The 21,547-nt window shown below is 44.9% G+C and overlaps 1 protein-coding gene across 6 annotated transcripts in view; it reads left to right on the top strand.

Moving 5' to 3' along the window:
- Positions 1-11,053: 11,053 nt before the first annotated feature.
- The window catches only part of kif2a (kinesin family member 2a), a 225,386-nt gene continuing 214,892 nt past the window's right edge, over positions 11,054-21,547 (top strand). For all 6 annotated transcript variants that reach the window (XM_070869241.1, XM_070869257.1, XM_070869252.1 and 3 more), the window contains exon 1: positions 11,054-11,244. In XM_070869241.1, the coding sequence (XP_070725342.1) occupies positions 11,184-11,244 (61 nt within the window). In that variant the 5' untranslated portion in view covers positions 11,054-11,183. The remainder of the gene's footprint in view (positions 11,245-21,547) is intronic.

Consider the following 21,547-nt stretch of genomic DNA (forward strand, 5'->3'; position numbering starts at 1 on the left):
AGAAAACAGGGAATTATAGACCGGTCAGCCTGACCTCAGTAGTGGGTAAAATGATGGAATCAATTATTAAGGATGTCATAGCAGTGCATCTGGAAAATGGTGACATGATAGGTCCAAGTCAGCATGGATTTGTGAAAGGGAAATCATGCTTGACAAATCTTCTGGAATTTTTTGAGGATGTTTCCAGTAAAGTGGACAAAGGAGAACCAGTTGATGTGGTATATTTGGACTTTCAGAAGGCTTTCGACAAGGTCCCACACAAGAGATTAATGTGCAAAGTTAAAGCACATGGGATTGGGGGTAGTGTGCTGACGTGGATTGAGAACTGGTTGTCAGACAGGAAGCAAAGAGTAGGATTAAACGGGTACTTTTCAGAATGGCAGGCAGTGACTAGTGGAGTGCCGCAAGGTTCTGTGCTGGGGCCCCAGCTGTTTACATTGTACATTAATGATTTAGACGAGAGGATTAAATGCAGTATCTCCAAATTTGCGGATGATACTAAGTTGGGTGGCAGTGTGAGCTGCGAGGAGGATGCTATTAGGCTGCAGAGTGACTTGGATAGGTTAGGTGAGTGGGCAAATGCATGGCAGATGAAGTATAATGTGGATAAATGGGAGGTTATCCACTTTGGTGGTAAAAACAGAGAGACAGACTGTTATCTGAATGGTGACAGATTAGGAAAAGGGAAGGTGCAACGAGACCTGGGTGTCATGGTACATCAGTCATTGAAGGTTAGCATGCAGGTACAGCAGGCGGTTAAGAAAGCAAATGGCATGTTGGCCTTCATAGCGAGGGGATTTGAATACAGGGGCAGGGAGGTGTTGCTACAGTTGTACAGGGCCTTGGTGAGGCCACACCTGGAGTATTGTGTACAGTTTTGGTCTCCTAACTTGAGGAAGGACATTCTTGCTATTGAGGGAGTGCAGCGAAGGTTCACCAGACTGATTCCCGGGATGGCGGGACTGACCTATCAAGAAAGATTGGATCAACTGGGCTTGTATTCACTGGAGTTCAGAAGAATGAGAGGGGACCTCATAGAAACGTTTAAAATTCTGACGGGTTTAGACAGGTTAGATGCAGAAAGAATGTTCCCAATGTTGGGGAAGTCCAGAACCAGGGGTCACAGTCTGAGGATAAGGGGTAAGCCATTTAGGACCGAGATGAGGAGAAACTTCTTCACCCAGAGAGTGGTGAACCTGTGGAATTCTCTACCACAGAAAGTAGTTGAGGCCAATTCACTAAATATATTCAAAAGGGAGTTAGATGAAGTCCTTACTACTCGGGGGATCAAGGGTTATGGCGAGAAAGCAGGAAGGGGGTACTGAAGTTTCATGTTCAGCCATGAACTCATTGAATGGCGGTGCAGGCTAGAAGGGCTGAATGGCCTGCTCCTGCACCTATTTTCTATGTTTCTATCATCATAGGCAGTCCCTTGAACCGAGGATGTCTTGCTTCCACATCAAAAAGTTCACAGGTGTTTCAATGATGGATCTAAAATTCCAGGTCCGAACTAAATCTTGAAGGTTGGAAGATGCCTGTGCTTGGATTTTTTTAACGTGTGGCGACCATTGCACACAAGCCACCACACGGGCTGGACAGATCTAGGTCTTGGTCCAGTAGCAAGGATTAACCAAGACGACTGGAGACCTGCTCTGCTGCACGGACCTAGTGCGCACACATATCGCAGTGTGGACTGGCCAGTACTGCCCCTGGGCCCTCGCCTCTTCTGGGCCCCAAACTCGCGCCTCTCCTGGGCCCCAATCACGTCCCTCTACAGTCTCTCGCCGCTCCTTCACTCCGATCTCGCCGCTCCTGCTATACCTGCCCATGCTCCAATCACCGACCTGGACCTTGGTGACATCCCTTTTCACTGCCGTTGCTCTCCTGCTCCAGCACGTGTTGCTCCCTGGAGTGGTATGCCACCAGGTTGCTCTTTCCGCTCCCCGGCCTGCTCCGATGGTGCTCGCAGGCCGGGGACTGCACAGACTGCTGGGCTAGGCTGCCACGCTGCTCCTTCTGCTCCCCGGCCTGCTCCAATGGTGCCCGCAGACCAGGGGCCGCACAATGTTGTAGCTCTTCCTCTCCTCCTCTCTCTCAAGGTGTTGAGTCAGCAGGCCTGTTCCTCCTCTTCTGGAGACTCACAGTCTCTCTGGTTGCAGACAGACGGGAAGCTGTTGCAGCACTTCCTTCACCGGCTCACAGCTCCCAAGTGGCTAAGCCACTCCCACTCAACAACTCCACAAATATTTTTGGTTGCATCTGTAAATCAAATATAAGCGCCACCTGATTAAAGGGGGGGCACCAAATCCGACACGTTAAACAAATTAAACTTTTGACGGTAACTTAATTCAAATTAAAATGTGGTTGCCGGGCGGTGATGATGCACTCCAGTCCCTCCAGCGCCCACCTCTCGTGGAAGGCCGCGAGCGAACCGGTGGACACCACGAGCTCCATCTCCAGGGACACCCTGGCTTGGATGTAACCGCGGAAGAGAGGCAGGCAGTCGGGCTGAACGACCCCCTCGACCGCCTGCTGCCTGGACCGGTTACATAGAAATTTACAAAGTAGGTGCAGGAGTAGGCCATTCGGCCCTTCGCGCCTGCACCACCATTCAATATGATCATGGCTGATCATGCAACTTCAGTACCCCATTCCTGCTTTATCTCCATCGGGAACATTCTTCCTGCATCTAACCTGTCCAATCCCGTCAGAATTTTATATTTTTCTATGCGATCCCCTCTCATTCTTCTAAATTCCAGTGAATATAAGCCTAGTCGATCCAATCTTTCTTCATATGTCAGTCCTGCCATCCCGGGAATCAGTCTGGTGAACCTTCGCTGCACTCCCTCTATAGCAAGAAAGTCCTTCCTCAGATTAGGAGACCAAAACTGCACACAATACTCAAGGTGTAGTCTCACCAAGGCCCTGTACAACTGCAGTAAGATCTCCCTGCTTCTATACTCAAATCCCCTCGCTATGAAGGCCAGCATGTTATTTGCCTTCGTTACTGCCTGCTGTACCTGCATGCCTACCTTCAATGACTGATGTACCATGACACCCAGGTCTCATTGCACCTCCCCTTTTCCTAATCTGTCACCATTCAGGTAATATTCTGCCTTCCTGTTTTTGCCACCAAAGTGGATGACCTCACATTTATTTACATTATACTGCATCTGCCATGCGTTTGCCCACTCACCTAACCATTCCAAGTCACCCTCCAGCCTCTTAGCATCCTTCTCACAGCTCACACTGCCACCCAGTTTAGTGTCATCTGCAAACTTGGAGATATTATAGCAATTCCTTCATCTAAATCATTAATGTCTATGGTAAATAGCTGGGGTCCCAGCACTGAACCCTGCGGTACCCCACTAGTCACTGTCTGCCATTCTGAAAAGGACCTGTTTATTCCCACTCTTTGATTCCTGTCTGCCAACCAGTTCTCTATCCATGTCAATACATTACCCCCAATACCATGTGCCTTAATTTTGCATAATAATCTCTTGTGTGGGACCTTGTCAAAAGCCTTTAGAAATCCAAATATACCACATCCACTGGTTCTCTCTTATCCACTCTACTAGTTACATCCTCAAAAAATTCTAGAAGAGTTATCAAGCATGATTTCCCTTTCATAAATCCATGCTGACTTGGACCGATCCTGTCACTGTTTTCCAAATGCGCTGCTATTACATCTTTAATAATTGATTCCAACATTTTCCCCACTACCGATGTCAAGCTAACCGGTCTATAATTCCCTGTTTTCTCTCTCCCTCCTTTTTTAAAAAGTGGGGTTACATTAGCTACCCTCCAATCCATAGGAACTGAACCAGAGTCTATAGAATGTTGGAAAATGACAACCAATGCATCCACTATTTCGAGGGCCACTTCCTTAAGTACTCTGGGATGCAAACTATCAGGCTCTGGGGATTTATCAGCCTTCAGTCCCTTCAATTTCCCTAACACCATTTCCTGACTAATAAGGATTTCCCTCAGTTCCCCCTTCTCGCTAGACCCTCGGTCCCTCGTATTTTCGGGAGGTTATTTGTGTCTTCCTTAGTGAAGACAGAACCAAAGTATTTGTTCAATTGGTCTGCCATTTTCTTGTTCACATTATGAATTCCCTTCATTCTGACTGCAAGGGACCTACATTAGTCTTCACTAATCTTTTTCTCTTACATATCTATAGAAGCTTTTGCAGTCAGTTTTTATGTTCCCTGCAAGCTCACTCTCGTACTCTATTTTTCCCTTCTTAATTAAACCCTTGCTGAATTCTACCAGTCCTCAGGTTTGCTGCTTTTTCTGGCCAATTTATATGCCTCTTCCTTGGATTTAACACTTTCTCTAATTTCCCTTGTCAGGCACGGTTGAGCCACCTTCCCTTTTTTATTTTTACGCCACACAGGGATGTACAATTGTTGTAGTTCATCCACGTGATATTTAAATGTCTGCCATTGCTTATCCACCGTCAACCCTTTAAGTATCATTTGCCAGTCTATCCTAGCCAAATCACGTCTCATACCGTCAAAGTTTCCTTTCTTTAAGTTCAGGACCATAGTCTCTGAATTAACTGTGTCACTCTCCATCTTAATGAAGAATTCTATCATATTATGGTCACTCTTCTCCATTAATTAATCTCTGCTAATTAATCCTCTCTCGTTACACAAGACCCAGTCTAGGATGACCTGCTCTCTAGTTGGTTCCTCGTCTAGAAAACCATCCCTTATACACTCCAGGAAATCCTCCTCCACAGTATTGCTACCAGTTTGGTTAGCCCAATCAATATGCAGATTAAAACCACCCATGATAACTGCTGTACCCTTATTGCACGCGTCCCTAATTTCCTGTTTGATGCCATTCCCAACCTCCCTACTACTATTTGGTTTTCTGTACACAAATCCCACTAATGTTTTCTGCCCTTTGGTGTTTCGCAGCTCTACCCATTTAGATTCCACATCATCCACGCTAATGTCTTTCCTTACTATTGCGTTAATCTCCTCTTTAACCAGTAATGCTACCCCACCTCCTTTTCCTTCCTGTCTGTCCTTCCTGAATATTGAATACCCCTGGATGTTGAGTTCCCAGCCTTGGTTACCTTGGAGCCATGTCTCCGTAATCCCAATTACATCATATCCGTTAACAGCTATCTGAGCAGTCAATTCATCCACCTTATTATGAATGCTCCTCACATTGAGATTCAGAGCCTTCAGGCTTGTTTTTTTAACACTCTTTGTCCTTTTAGAATTATGTTGCAATGTGGCCCTTTTGGATTTTTGTCCTTGATTTCTCTGCCCCCCACTCTTGCTTTTCTCCTTCCTACCTTTTGCTTCTGCCCCCTTTTTACTTCCCACTGTCTCCCTGCATAGATTCCCATCCTGCCTTGTTAGTTTAAACCCTCCCTAACAGCACTAGCAAACACTCCACCTAGGACATCGGTTCCGGTCCTGCCCAGGTGCAGACCCTCTGGTTTGTACTGGTCGCACCTCCTCCAGAACCGGTTCTAATGTCCCAGGAATTTGAATCCCTCCCCCTTGCACATTCCTCAAGCCACATATTTAGCTGAGCTATCCTGCAATTCCTGCTCTGACTAGCACGTGGCACTGGTAGCAATCCTGAGATTACTACCTTTGAGGTCCTACTTTTTAATTTAACTCCTAGCTCCCTAAATTCAGCTTGTAGGAACTCATCCCGTTTTTTACCTATATCATTGGTACCTATATGTACCATGACAGCTGGTTGTTCACCCTCCCCCTCCAGAATGCGCTGCAGCCGCTCCGAGACATCCTTGACCCTTACACCAGGGAGGCAACATACCATCCTGGAGTCTTATTTGCAGCCGCAGAAATGCCTATCTATTCCCCTTACAATAGAATCCCCTATCACTATAGCTCTCCCACTCTTTTTCCTGCCCTCCTGTACAGCAGAGCCACCCATGGTGCCATGGACTTGGCTGCTGCTGCCTTCCCCTGATGAGTCATCTCCCCAAACAGTACCCAAGGTGGTGTATCTGTTTCGGAGGGAGATGCCCGCAGGGGACCCCTGCACTACCTTCCTTCCACTGCTCTTCCTGATGGTCACCCATTCCCTATCTGCTTGTGTAACCTTTACCTGCGATGTGAACAACTCACTAAACGTGCTATTCACGACATCCTCAGCATCGCGGATGCTCCAGAGTGAATCCATGCGCAGCTCCAGTGCCACAATGCGGTCTGTCAGGAGCTGCAGCTGGATACACTTCCTGCACATTTAGTCGTCAGGGACACTGGTTGCGTACCTAACTTCCCACATAGCACAGAAGGAGCATGACACGGGTCTGGGTTCTCCTGCCATGACTTAACCCTTAAATTACTTAATTTGGCAACAATGACAAGGTTTCTTACTGCTAAGAACAAGTTAATGGCCACCTTGGCCATGCCCAGGAGCTGTCCTACGAGGAGGCCTTCCGACCTGTGCTCTCTCCTCCGCACAAATTGCCCAAAGATCAGGAGCACGGGACTGAAGTGCAACCAGAATTTGAGGAGCAGCCCCTTCAAATATTGGAACAGGGGCTGCAACCTCACACATTCAACATAGACATGGAACACGGACTCTTCCAGACCGCAGAAATTGCAGGCGGCCTGGGAGTCTGTGAACCGACTGAAAAATCGATTGCAAGGAACTGCCCCGTACAACACCCTCCAGGCCGTCCCCAATAAATAAAGGGAGGACTCCCGCTTAGAGAGCACTCCATTGGGGACCACCACCTCCTCCAGATGGCAAGTTGGTGCGCCATGGCGTATCCGGACGGTAGACGAGGATAGCCTAATGGAGAGTGTGCAAGAGCAGCCCGTACAGGAATCCCCTCCGTGCAGAACTGAAAGGCATAGAGGGGATTTCCTGGAGGAGGCTCAAGTTGTCAACAGTTCTACAACTATTTTGTTGAACCAATAATCAAGTGCCCCTTGATTAAAGGGGGCACTAAAACCGACAAATTAACAAATTAAAAATTAAACATTAAATGGATCAAATTAAAATTTGGTTGCCGGGGGTGATGATGCACTCCAGGCCCTCCGGTGCCCACCTCTCACGGAAGGCTGCGAGCATACCAGTGAACACCGCATGCTCCATCTCCAGGGACACCCTGGCTTGAATGTAACCACGGAAGGGAGGTAGGCAGTCGGACTGAACGACCCCCTCGACCGCCCACTGCCTGGACCGGTTGATGGCCACCTTGGCCATGCCCAGGAACAGTCCTACGAGGAGGCGCTCCGACCTGCCCGCTCTCTTCAACAGCTCTACTCACAGGTACATACATTACAGCGGTAGCGCCCCCCCACTCAGGCGAAAAGTCTCCTCCGCCCCATTAGTGTCGTCTGGAAGGCGCTAACGAGGCTGTAAAAAAGGGCAATTTCTCCCCCAAATTATATTAAGTCTTGTCTTATATAACATCATCAATGGAAGCATACTGTGTTCTACATCCTGTCTAATGAAGAAAAAACTTGAATTTACGTAGCGCCTTTCATGACCTCAGGATATCCCAAACCCCTTCACGGTCAATGAATTACTTTTTGAAGTGTAGTCTTTTTTCTCATGGTATGGTACAACAAATAGCAATGAAATAAATGACCAGATAATCTGTTTCAGTGATGTTGGCTTTTGGATAAGTGGTATTTCCCTCAATGTCCAGCTTGTTTGCGACCATGGGCAGTGCGCTGTGCAAATCTGTGCCCAATTTCCTGGCAGCAGTCAAGATTTATTCATCCTGCGCTAGTCTTCTCTTCTGTTTTTATTCCAATCAGGTTGTCAAGTCACAGGCTAGCCATTGGCAACAAAGGCAATCCACTTCAGATATGGCTCAAGACTCCTATCAGGAGCTGGCCTACAATGAGAGCCATGCCACCACAAGAAATGTGATCGAGCAGGCAGTCAGCACGCTCAAACAATGCTTCCGCTGTCTGGATCATTTGGGAGGAGCTTTGCAATACAACTCTGATCATGTATCCAGATTTGTTGTCATCTTCTGCACACTTCATAACTTTGCCATTATAAGGGACCAGTCTTTACCACCAACTGGGCAACAAAAAGTGTAGCAGGAGCAGAAGGAGGGGGAGGATGAAGAGCAGGAGCAGCATTAACAACCAGTGCCCCTGTCTGCCAGAGCTCTTACAGAGCAGCTTATCCAAAAGCACATCACGTGAACGATCCCTCCCATCCTTAATAAACCAACAGTCCTGCAATCATTATCACCACTGCCCTTACTACCAGCATCCGATTGCTTTCCTTCAGTCCAGCCCTCACTTCACTATAATTATTAACACCAGCACTAAATCCAGAAGAAAAGAAAATATCTAACAACTCTATTCTATCTGTGTCTAATATTTAACAGCAATAATTAAGAATCATCCTAGTGCAAACCTTTAGTGCCTGTCTTCTGTTCTGGTTTACCTAACCTAGTGCTCCTGTGGTGTATCTCCAGAGGCTGCAGCTTGGGAGGTGGAACTGCTGAGTATCCAATGACGACACCAGATGGCCATGGTGGACGACCTCGAGCAGCTCTGTGCTTTGAGGGCCCGGCTGCAGATTGCAGCATCTTGTCGTGGGCAAGGTAGTCTGGCTTAGCTAACAAGGGCACTGGCGGTGGGTGGTGGAGGAGCAGGCAATACTGTTATCCTGAGAGAGGACAGCAGGAGCCTCTCCCATGGAGCCACGGTCACTCTCCTGGGACTGCTCCTCAGCACACATCCAACTCCATGTGATAATAGAGTGCGGAGGTGATGTGGCGTTCTGGAAACCCCGAACAACAATGGTTGCCAAAGTCAAGATGGCAGCAGAGCTAGTATGTGATGTTTTCCTCCAGCAAGGTGGCACCTGTGGCATCCTATCCAACTGCCCTAGGTCCTGCACACTTTTGTTGGTGAATAAGCATGTGAAGACCCATCCTCTAGCTTACCTACTAAAGTATCCATCTCTGAGGTGGTACTTGTAAGGGTCAGATCGCGTGTCGCTGTACCTTCAGGAAGGCCGGCCTCCACTTCCTGAAGAGGTACAGAGGTGACCACATTTTCAGCGCTTGAAATGAAAGAGAGGGTCAGGGTTAGCTTGTGGTGTGAAGGGAGAGCAGAGAGAGAGAAAAGGATGGTGAAAGCATCGACAGCTTATCTTGCAGTTTGTAGGGTGAGATAGAAATAAGGGAAAAAAGGATATGGCGTGATGTCTCCTCCAGCATTGCCATTCATCACGGCCATGACTCTCGGCCCTACCCATGAAGGCCCGCATGCTTTCTTCCACAGAGGAAAGAATGTACAGGCGGGCTTGATCTTCTTCGGTGGCGGCTTCCTGGTGCAAGTTGTGTGACTTTCTCCTGCAAGAAAGGAGGGAATGTGTTAATGAGATCCTATCATAGTCATATGCAGTGTGTCAGATGTGAGCTATGAGGAAGTGTGGGTTGCAATAAAGTGTGAGTAGGTGAAGAAGGACATGGAGTGAAGAATGGTGCATTGATTGTCGGAGAGTGAAGTGAAGTGGGGAGGGGAGTATTGTGAGTAGTACAGCTGGAGATGGTGGAGGTGTGAGCAGAGCATAAGAAAGCAAAATTCTTACTTTGACAACCCTGGTGAGATCATTGAAATTCTTTCGGTATTGCAGCCATTTTCTGAAAGCCAATCTCCTGGCATCGGCCTACTAATAAATTTCTTCTGACTGGCAGTGGAAGTGTTGCCTGAAGGTCTTTCTGACTGCTGGGGGCTATAGGATCTCTTTCTTTCAGTCCTCTGCATGGATCAGGGCCTCCAACGTAGCATCAGTGAACCTGAGTGCCCTCTCTGGACCTTTTCCTACATTACGACAGTAACTAAACTTCAAAGGTACTTCATTGGCTGTAACTATTTATGGACAACTAAAAGGCACTATATAAATGGAAGTCTTTGTCTCTGCCAGCCATTTTTGTTCAATTTCTGAAGTTTCTCTGTGTGACTGCAGCCAGAGTGCACCTCCCCTTTAAGAGCTACTCACTGCGTTTAAGGTCGAAGGGACACAGCAGCACATGTGTGGGACAGAAGATGACAGGGCAAAGAAAAAGCAGACCCGATGAAGTGTGGGATTAGGGTAGCAGACTTGGGCAAAGTGGTTAGAGCAACACCCATTTACATGCATTCTGCTGTTGCACAAAGCCCTGATCAGAAAGATCCCTCCCTTCAGTTGCAACCCAACATCATGTTATGACCAGCATCCACGTTGCCCACCAACATTACAAGGAAAAAAGACAAAGAGAGAAGCTAAATAAGAAAAGGCAGAGACAAACTCAAAAAAAAGAAACAGAAGCAAGTGTACAAAGATACAATAAAAAACAAAAATAGACAGTGAACCAGAAAAAAGCTGCAAACAGCAACATGAAAATGAGCCAGATAGCCTATTCTAAGACTTACAATGAGCAATGCCACAGGAGATATACTATAGATTGTGTGCTATACTATAGATTGTGTTCGAGCTGGCTTTGTTTCTAAAAGTTGGATTTGTTTCTTGCTGCGGCGGAAATTAACTCTGACAGAAGATAGGTATTTAATGGCTAGAATGATCTCCTGGACTAGTTTTGATCACCTAGATGGGTCGGAGAGGAATTTCCCAGATTTTTCCCCCCAAATTGGCCTGAGTTTTTAAATCTTTTTTTGCCTCCTCCCACCCTACTATCATATCATTCTATTTCTTTTCCCTCATTTACTTATCTAGCTTTTCCTTAAATGCATCTATGCTAGTTGGACCTAGGATTCTGCTTTAAGGAACTCCTGAAGCGATGTTCTGGAGTTGATTGACCTCCAACAACCACAACCGTCTGCCTTTGTGCTGGATATGTCTCCAGCCACAGGAGGTTTCCGCCTTGATCCTTATTATGCTTTACTTTAGTTAACAAAAAAATGAGCCTGGATCCTCAATTCTTTAAATTGAGGTGATAACTGAAGTGGGTTTATTTCTGTCGGCGGAGCATTAAATCACACGATTCAGGAGCAAGAAGCACTTTGCCTTTATGTTTATGAGGCGATGGCTGAGGGGAGGTTACTGAGCATGCGCAGTGCTGTTGGCGTTGGCCTGTCTCTTTCTGGTGCTCGCCTCCCGGTAACAGTATAGAGCGAATACGGGGAACTGTCTACAAACTTAACGATTAAATATTTTTCGACCAGCAGTGATATCGTGCGACGAATGGTAGCGGATAAAGCATGGCAGTCAATTTTGGAAAGGTCCAGATCGGGATTTACGTCGAAATCAAACGGAGCGATGGTTAGTGAAAGCCGGGGAGCAGTTTTCTTTTTGACCGCCTCTTTTCAGGATCATTGTTTAGGCGACGGTTCAACAAACATTAGCAACGGCCGATTCTGCGCTAGAGCTGGGGGGCGGCAACGGCTGTGGGGTGGGGAACGTGTCTGGAATATCCATCCAGGGTGGGGGAAGGATTCACAAATGTTTTCCAAAGGAAACGTGTGACTGTTTGGTTGTCTCGGAAACGGCGCTGGGTGTTCTCACCGGTGTTATGTTTCAAGGCCGGTATTTGTCCTGTCACAATAACGCCCTGCCAAATAACGAGCCCCAGCGTCACTCCGCTCCCTGGCTGCGAAAAGAAGTCGTTTGGCGCGCGCTAGCGGGAGACTCAACGCGGGAGAGTGCGCGCGCGCACGCGCGGGGCGGGGAGCGAAAGGCAGAGAGCGCGCGCGGAAGCTCCTTCGTTGCGCGCGTCAGTTTACATTTTTTTTAAATAGGAGAAATGCGAACAGTTTTACAATCTATTTGTCGCTGAACATGGCGATAGTTAGCGGCTTCCATCATTTTTTAAAAAAATGAGTAATTTGTCACGCGGTGCGAGGGAAGGGTGCTCGGACCCCGTTGTGCAGCCCCTCCCCGTCGTCTTCCCCCCGCGATGCGCGGTGCCGCGGTCGTGCTGCAGACTGCGCGTGCGTTTCGTGCCTTTTGGAACATTATTTGGCAGGATGAGTGCCTGGTACTGATTACCATTTGGGCGTGAGGCTGGCAGACAGGACTATGCAGCCTTTATATTGGGGTATTTGTTAAGATTTTGACCCGTGTGTCAACTCTTAGCATTTACACTACAAAATCTGTCTCCTTTATCTGGATAGCAGAATTGTACAGGCAAGAAAAACTGGGTTCACTAGTTTCCTGTTGTGATAAAGGTATTGGATTTAGAAGAAAGGAAGGACTATAATTTATATAACATCTTTCACGACCTCAGGACACCCAAAAGCAGCAAATGTAAACTTTAATGTATCTACTGTTGTGGGAAATGTGTCAACCGATTTGTGCACAACACAATTCCACACAGCAATAAGGTCATGGCGAGATAATCTGTTTGTGATGTTGATTGAGGGAAAAGTATGGGTCAGTAGGAGAACCCAGTTCATTGTGCCATGGGATCTTTTACGTTCATCTGAAAGGGCAGGGGCAGGTGGGGCTTCAGTTTAACGTCTCATCCAAAAGACGGCACCAGTGCATCACTCCCTCAGTGCTGCACTGAAGTATTGAATTAGATTTTGCCAAATGACAGAGTGGGGCTTGAACCCACAACCAGCTAATCCGAGGCAAGAATGTTAACACTGAGCCTAGGCTGATACTTGCCAACAAAAGTGGTGAACAGTAGTCTGACTAAACAAATACATTTAATTTCCATGTGAATGCTTTCTTATAAACTTATCTTTTCACTTCCCATGCTGCCCCCCACAATTGCAACATATCTAACTAATCTAAGGTTATTTTCACTGTTTTATCTGTTAATTGTTTAACTTGGATGCCTCTTTGAATAATGAGTGTGTTTCCCTGGTAACATGCACCGTGCATTGTGATACCGAGCCATTAAGACCCAGAAGGTCTTGGGCCTAACATCCAAGAACGACAAGCATAGCTAATAAAAAATTAATAGGTGCAACTATTTTGTAGTGAATAGTTAGCTAATGTTGGCTGGAATGGTTTTAAAGTTGTTATAGTTAGCACCAGTATCCATAAGTTAAACAAGCACCAAAGTTCCCAATCCTGATCACTGCTGGAAGATAAGGTGTGAACATCATATGAACACTGGACATTGCTTAGTTGTGGTTCCATCCTTCCAATAATAATTGTGGAATAACCTTGTCTGATGACACTCACTTTGAGAATGGAAGAACTGCACTCCAATATGCATCACCAATGCAAGTGGGAATAATTGTGGATATAAAGTATAGCATGTTATAGATAATTTCCTTCAAACCAGAAGTGTCCACCTTGTGACCCCCTGAACCCTGGCAATCCAGCCTTGAAGTTCAGGTAAATCAAACCTCAGTGGTGGGCAAATTATTGGAATCAATTCTGAGAGACAATATAAACCTTCATTTAGAAAGACACAGATTAATCGAGGACAGTCAGCATGGATCTGTTAAGTGAAAGTCATGTGTGACTAACTTGATTGAATCTTTTGAGGAGGTAACAAGGAGGGTTGATGAAGGCAGTGCATTTGATGTAGTCTACATGGATTTTAGCAAGGCTTTTGACAAGGTCCCACATGGCAGGCTGATCAAAAAAAGTAAAAGCCCATGGGATCCAAGAGTGGCAAATTGGCTCAGTGGCAGGAAACAAAGGTAATGGTTTATGGGTGTTTTTGTGACTGGAAGGCTGTTTCCAGTGGGGTTCCACAGGGCTCAGTACTCGGTCCCTTGCTTTTTGTAGTATAGGTTGTTCCTCTCCAGTCTAGTACCCTTGGGACTTGATCAGAGACGGACCAGAGAATTTTCCGAACCACAGGAGGTCAATTGGTGACAATGCTGCTGACAATGACCTGGACATGTTCTGCGCTGCACAGAAGCCTACAGCGCAGCATTTACTCATCCAGAAGCAGGGGGAGAGAGAGACAGACAGTCAGAGAGGGAGACGCTGGGACTGATGCTGGACCAGGGATGTTTCCGGACTGGAGAGGTACAACCTGTACAAAAGAACAAAACAAGAATTAGGAGCAGGAGTAGGCCATTCAATGAGAACATGGCTGATCTTCTACCTCAACTCCACTTTCTTGCACTATCCCTATGTCCCTTGATTCCCTTAATATCCAAAAATCTATCGATCTCCGTCTTGAATAAAATCAAAGACTGAGCCTCCGGGGTAGAGAATTTCAAAGATTCACCATCCTCTGAGTGAAGAAGTTTCTCCGCATCTCAGTTCTAAATGGCCGACTCCTTGTTCTGAGACTGTGACTCCTGGTTCTCGACTCCTCAGCCAGAGGATACATCCTCCCTGCATCTATCCTGTCAAGCCCTGTAAGAATTTTGTCTGTTTCAATGAGACCACCACCTCTCATTCTTCTAAACTCGAATATAGGCCGAGTCTACTCAATCTCTCCTCATAGGACAATCCCCTCCCACCCCCCATCCCAGGAATCAGTCTGGTGAACCTTTGTTGCACTCCCTCAATGGCAGGTATATCCTTACTTGGGTTAGGAGACCAAAACTGTACACAGTACTCCCAGTGCAGTCTCACCAGGGCCCTATATAATTGCAGTAAGATGTCTTTACTCTTGTACTCAAATCCTCTTGTAATAAAGGCCAACATACCATTTGCTTTCTTAATTGCTTGCTGTACCTGCATGTTAACTTTCAGCGATTCGTGTATAAGGACACCCAGGTCTCTCTCAACACCAACATTTCCCAATTTCTCACCATTTAAAATAAAATCTCTGCTTTTCCATTTTTCCTACCAAAGTAGATAAATTCTCATTTCTCCATATGATATTCCGTTTGCCATGATCTTCTCCACTTACTTAGCTAGTCTGTATCCCCTTGAAGTCTCCATGCATCCTCCTCACAACTTACATTCCCACCTAGCTTTGTATTATCAGCAAACTTGGATATATTACATTTGGTCCTCTCATCTAAATCATTGATAGAGATTGTGAATAGCTGAGGCCCAAGCACCAATCCTTGCGGAACCCAACTAGTTACAGCCTGCCAACCCGAAAATGGCCCGTTTATTCCTATTCTCTGTTTTCTGTCTGTTAACCAATCCTCAGTCCATGCTAGTATATTACACCCAATCCCATGAGCCCTGATTTTGTTCAATAACCTCTTTTGTGGCATCTTATCAAATGCTTTCTGAAAATCCAAATGCACCACGTCCACTGGTTCCCCCACCCCCCCCCCCCCCCCCCGCCTTATCTATTTTGCTAGTTATAAGATATGGCAAACATGATTTCTTTTTCAAATATCCATGTTGACTCTGCCCAGTCCTATTATTATTTTCTAAGTGCCCTGTTGCCATGTCCTCAGTAATAGATGCTAGCATTTTCCCTACTACAGGGTACTGATGTCAGGCTAACTGGTCTTTAGTTCCCCATTTTCTCTCTCCCTCCTTTCATAAATAGCGGGGTTACATTAGCTACCTTCAAACCTAGTAGTGGAAGGTGGGATTAGGCTGGGTAGCTCTTTTTCGACCGGCACGGACGTGATGATCCGAATGGCCACCTGTGTCGTAAATTTTTCTATGATTCTATGAAACCTATTTACACTTGTATTCCTTATTTTCTAGTTTGACCTATTTGAACTTTGTGGACCTGAAGGTTTGGAAAGAACTGTTTTTGGTACTGTTACTTCCTAACTAGACAAATCCAAAGCCAAAACACCAAACTTGATTAGTATCAGAAACTTCAGATATCCAAATTCATGGGAACATGGATTTAAATTTTATTGGTGGCTCCTGCAGCTCCAAGCTGCGTACCTATGTGGCTCATAAAGTCAAAAACTTGGACATGCTTTAAAGAACGTGATTTTGAAGAATAATTTGTTACTATGTGCAGTTTTTGAGGGTACTGTAATGGCTTTTTTTTAATCAGCTTGTGGTATCCTGGGTGACTCAACCCTTGCAACAAAATGGGTAGGGTACCTGCTTCCAGAGCGACATGGGTGAGATTGTGAATGTGGTAAAGTTGGGATTTAAACTGGACCGCCTAACTATGTTCAATGATTCAAATCTGTATTTCTGGTAGAAATTCACATTTCCAATCAGGCAAGTTTCTGTTTGTTTTCTGTTAAGAAAAATCAAATGTTTGTAATGCACATCAGTGGGTAGAAAACAGTACATACTATGAGCCTTTAATAACGTCGCAACGTAATATGGGTTCTTAAGATCACTATTTTACATAGAGTAAGTCTTTGTACATCCTACTATTCATTTACAAAGTGCAGTGCTACAAGGCAAAATTCTAAAGGCATATAATTGGAGTCAAACAAAGCTGTCGGTTTCAGACGCACAGCTTCATTGCCTGGGCCAGTAAAGCCTCAAAAGTTCTTTTTCTTTTTTCCTTATTTTTCAAAACGTTTGTGGTTGATGGAGTGGTGAGTTTGTGCAAAGGAGAGCCAGCTTGTATTCGGGAGACTTTAAATCAGGACTGCGAGGGAAGTTTTCAAAGCAGAAGCTTTCAAGTCGGAAGCTTTGTTTTCATAGAATGGTTACAGCACAGAAGGAGGCCATTCAGCCTGTTCAGCCCATGCCGGCTCTCCAAGAGTACTTCAGCTAGTACCACTCCCTCACCTTTCCCCTGTAGCCCTGCACATTTTTTCCCTCAGGTACTTATCCAATTACATTTTGAAAGCCATGATTGAATCTGCCTCCCCCACCCTTTCAGACATTGCATTCCAGATCCTAGCCACTCGCTGCATAAAACAGTTTTTCCTTGTGTTGCCAATCACTTTAAATCTGTGTTCTCTGATTCTCGATCTTTCTGCCAATGGGAACAGTTTCTCTCTAGCTACACTGTCTAGACACCTCATGATTTTGAACACCTCTATCAAATCTGCTCTCAACTTTCTCTGTTTTAAGGAGAACAACTCCAGTCTATCCATGTAACTGAAGTCCCTCACTCCTGGAACCATTCTTGTAAATCTTTTCTGCACCCTCTAAGGCCTTCACATTCTTCCTAAAGTGCGGTGCTCAGAATTTGGATACAGGTTTGATAAATTCCTCCATGGCTTTGCCCAACCTTATCACTGATCTCCACCACCCCTATATAATATATATATTTTAAATTTATAGCACAGAAGGAGGCCATTTCGGCCCATCGTGTCCGTGCCGGCCGACAAAGAGCTATCCAGCCTAATCCCACTTTCCAGCTCTTGGTCTGTAACCCTGTAGGTTATGGCCCTTTAAGTGCACATCCAAGTACTTTTTAAAAGTGATTAGGGTTTCTGACTCTACCACTCTTTCAGGCAGTGAGTTCCAGAGCCCATCACCCTCTGAGTGAAAACATTTCCCCTCAAATACTCTCTAAACCTTTTATCAATTACTTTAAATCTATGTACCCTGGTTGTTGATCCCTCTGCTAAGGGAAATAGGCCCTTCCTATCCACTCTATCCAGGCCCCTCATAACTTTATACACCTCAATCCTTCTTGTAGTCTGGCGATCAGAACTATAATACTAGTTGGATGAGTTTTTGTGGACTGTATGGCTTTTTCATCCCTGACTTTGTTATGATGCTTCTAGATCTCCTCCTGAGCTCTCTGTTCCTTGAATAGAGTTCCTGTACACCCCTTCTCTTGGGCCTGTCTATCTCAAACTCTCCACCTCTGGTCCTCTCTCGCCACCTTTAAAAACCTCCTCTAAGTCCATCTCTTTGACCCAGCCTTCATTCATGTCTCTTCATCTCTTCTTTCCTGGCTCTGCCTCTTGTGAACCAATCTGAGACACCTAAAATCCGGGACCGAGGCCATTCCGCACTTTGTGTTTTCTGGACTTTCGAACGTGTTTCTGACGTCATGAATCCGGAAACACCCGAGCCCAGGTTCGGATATTTCCGGATTTCGGAACGTCCGAAAGATGAGAAGAAGCCCCGCCGAAGAGAGGGGGGGCCCCGCTGAAGAGGTGCTCAGGCACCTCTTCGAGGGAAGGGCAGCGGCGGCGAGGTCGGCAGCGGTGGCGGGTGCGGATTCCAGAACATTTTACGGATTCCGGATGACCCTGCCACCGATCATCCTGGATTCCAGAACATTAAGGATTCCGCAACTCCGGATTTTCGACACTGCACCTGTACAATACTCCAGTTGAGGCCAAACCAGTGTTTTATAAAGGTTTATCATAACTTCCTTGCTTTTGTATGTTATGCCTCTATTTATGAAGCCCAGGATCCCCTATGCTTTTTTTTAAACCCCATTCTCAACCCATCCTGCCACCTTCAACGATATGTGCACATATACTCCCAGGTCTCTCTGTTCCTGCACCCACTTTAGAATTGTATCCTTTAGTTTTACCCCTAGAAAGAAAGACTTGGATTTGTATAGCACCTGTCGCAACTTCAGGACATCCCAAAACGCTTTACAGCCAATTAAATACTTTTAAGTGTTTTCACTGTTCCAATGTTGGAAACACCACAGCCAATATGCACGTAGCAAGGTCCCACAAACAGCAATGTGATCATGACCAGATGTTGGTTGAAGGATAAATATTGGCCAGGGCAACAGGGAGAACTTCAGTGCTCTTCTGCAAAATAGTGCCATGGGATCTGTTATGTCCACCTGAGAGGGATGATGGGACTTCGGTTTAACGTCTCATTTGAAAGATGGTACCTCCGACAGCGCAGCACTCCCTCAGTAATGCACTGGAGTATTAGCCTAGATTTTGTGCTCCAGTCTCTGGACTTGAATCCACAAACGTCTGACTTAGAGGTGAGAGTTGCTACCACTGAGCCAAGGCTGACACCTAATTTTTAGTTATTGGAGAATACTTTGCTACTGCAGAAAAAATATTTTCATCATCTCTTTTATAGAAATAATTGAATTTTCAACTTGTGAATAGCTTGTCAATCTTACAATCGGAATATCTTCCTTTTGGAACCGACTAATTCATTGTCAATCTGTAAATATTTATCAATGCACATCCTGTTTATATGTTAAAGTACTATTCACTTTTTATAGTTACTTGAATATGGCACTATATTTACCACTATGTAAATGTTTTGGTCCTCCAGTTTGTGCATTTTAGCATTGGGTGGATGGTGAACTAACAATGTTGTAATGCATGTTCTGCTAAAGCTTGTGCAGAGGTGGAATCTGTAGAAGATCAAGATATTTAGTAGTCTTTGATAAGTAACTCGCCACCATTTTAAGTTTGGTTCTGGTTTCAGCAGATAGTGTATTTGCATTCTACAAATCTGACCAAATAAGCTGATCACTTTTTTTTTGTTAAAATGCTCATATGTATTAATCGATAAATTTCAATACACACAGCCTTGAACAGGTGGAGAAAATATCTGGCTAAACATTTATTTTAAGCATAACACCACAAACTAGATTACAATTGTATTTTCAGAGGAAGGAGTTTTTAAGAAGCATTTAGTTCCCTGATGTGTAGCCTGACCACACCTGGTGATTGTTGTGCATAGATTGAGGATGGAAATAACCATATTTTCAGTTTGATATGCCTAAACGTTAGATACATTTTCAGCTTAAACCTTGATGATGAAACAAATTTTAAATTCTGAGATTTAAAGATGATACAATAGATTTTTTTCTCCCTACTTCTATGGCATGCAAATCTTGAGTGTTCTTTTTCCATTGAACACCATTCTGAAGTTTCAGTTGGTTACTTAAAACTAAGATCACGTTCCGTTCTAATCTTGTCAGTAACATCTGTATTTTTCTTACCTATGTTTTTAATTAATGAGCCAGGCAATTAAATTACCAATCCAATGTATGTACTGAAATTATACTTGCAGCGAATAGAAGGCAGTTTCCATTAGACATTCTACACCAACTTGCATTTATATAATGTCTCTAATGTGATGAAGTGTCCAAAGGCACTTCACATTGGCAAAATGAACATTGAGCGGTAGAAGAAATGTTGGATACGTGACCAAAAACATGGTCAAAAAGGAAGCTTTGAGGTGGGGATAAAAAAAAATTAAAAAGCAGAGGTTTAGGAAGAGAGCTCCACAGCATAGGGCTAAGGCAGCTGAATGCCCTGTCACAGACTGAGAAAAGGTGGCGAGAGGGATACACAAATGGTCAAAATTAGTGTATCAAAGGGCGTAGGTTGGGATGCAGGGTTGGAGGAGGCAAAAATGGGGGTAGGAAAAGACCCATAGAGGAATTTGAAGATGGGGATTTGCAATATATGTTAGGGAGCCAATGGAAGTGGTGAGGATGGGGTGATGGGTGATGGGGAAGTGGAACTTAGTGAGGGACATGAAGCAGTCAGTAGAGTTTGGATGAGTTGAGTTTGTGTTTGGTGGAGGCTGGTGAGCAGGACATTGGAGAAGTTTGACTTCTGAGGTAACAAAAATGTGAATAGGAGTTTCAGCAGTGGAGGCCAGCATTGTTTCAGAGATGGAAATAAATCTTGGGACTCTTTTGAAAAGGCCAATAAGGTGGCATCGGTGTTTACTGAGTGCCTCCAGCAAAAATACATTGTGCCAGTGCTCTTGCTGAGAGGAGGGCACCATTAATGCCATTGGCCCTAACAAACTAACATTTTATTGTGGCAACCTTGGTGGATAATGGGTAGAATGAGATGTGAAGCTTTGCTCAGGGTTAAACATAGAATTCTACATCACAGGAGAAAGCAGTTGGCCCATTCACTTGCCTTTTCAATTTTTTTTCAAATATTTATCCATTTTCTTTTTTAAAAGCTATTCTGAATTCTACTTCTACCACTCTTTCTGGTTGGTCTTTCCATGTCATCATAACCGTCTGCATAAAAATAATTAATAACCTCTCTTCCATTCTTTTGGTTTTATGCTCCCTAGTTATCGACTCGGTGATCAGTGGAAATAGATTTTCCCAATTTACCTCATCAAACTCCTTCATAATATAGATCAGCTCCTCCAGATCTCCTCTTAGCTTTCTAATGAAAAGACCCCCAGTGTCTCTAGTCTCTCCTCATTCATCTTTTGGATGAGACAATAAACTGAGGCTCCGTCTGCTCTCTCAGATGGACATAAAATATCTCGGGGCACTATTTTGAAGAAGAGCAGGGGAGATAATTGACCAATATTTATCCCTCAATCAACATAACACATAACAGATTGTCTGGTCATTATAATGTAGTTTGTGTGAGCTTGTTGTAAGCAAATTGGCTGCTAAACTTCCTACATTACAACAGTGACTACACTTCAAAAGTACTTCGTTGGGTGCAAAGTGCTTTGGGACATCCAGTGGTCGGGAAAGGCCCTATATAAATGCAAGTCATTTTTTCTTATAACTAAATCCTTTAATTTCTGGTGTCCTCTTAGTGAATCTCATTTACACCCTCTCCAATGCCTTGACTCATCCTAAAATGAGGTGCTCAAAATTGGACACACTATCCTGGCCTAATATAGAGGTTGTGTGCTGTCTGGTTCAACCTAAGTAAGTAATTGAGGACATCGTTTTTGGGGAAGTTGAAATAAGATGGATTTGATTTTCCCAGTATTCAATTGGAGAACATCTGGCCCATCCATGACAAAAGTCTGGCAAAGTTGAAGTGGTTGTAGAATCAAGGTTAGTGATGGTGGAGAAGTAAACCTGGGAATTGTCTCCATATTCCTGGAAACTGGCCCAATGCCTGTGGCTAATGTCTGAGGCTCA

Source organism: Pristiophorus japonicus, chromosome 2 (assembly GCF_044704955.1).
Source record: "Pristiophorus japonicus isolate sPriJap1 chromosome 2, sPriJap1.hap1, whole genome shotgun sequence".
Taxonomy (NCBI): Eukaryota; Metazoa; Chordata; class Chondrichthyes; family Pristiophoridae; genus Pristiophorus; species Pristiophorus japonicus.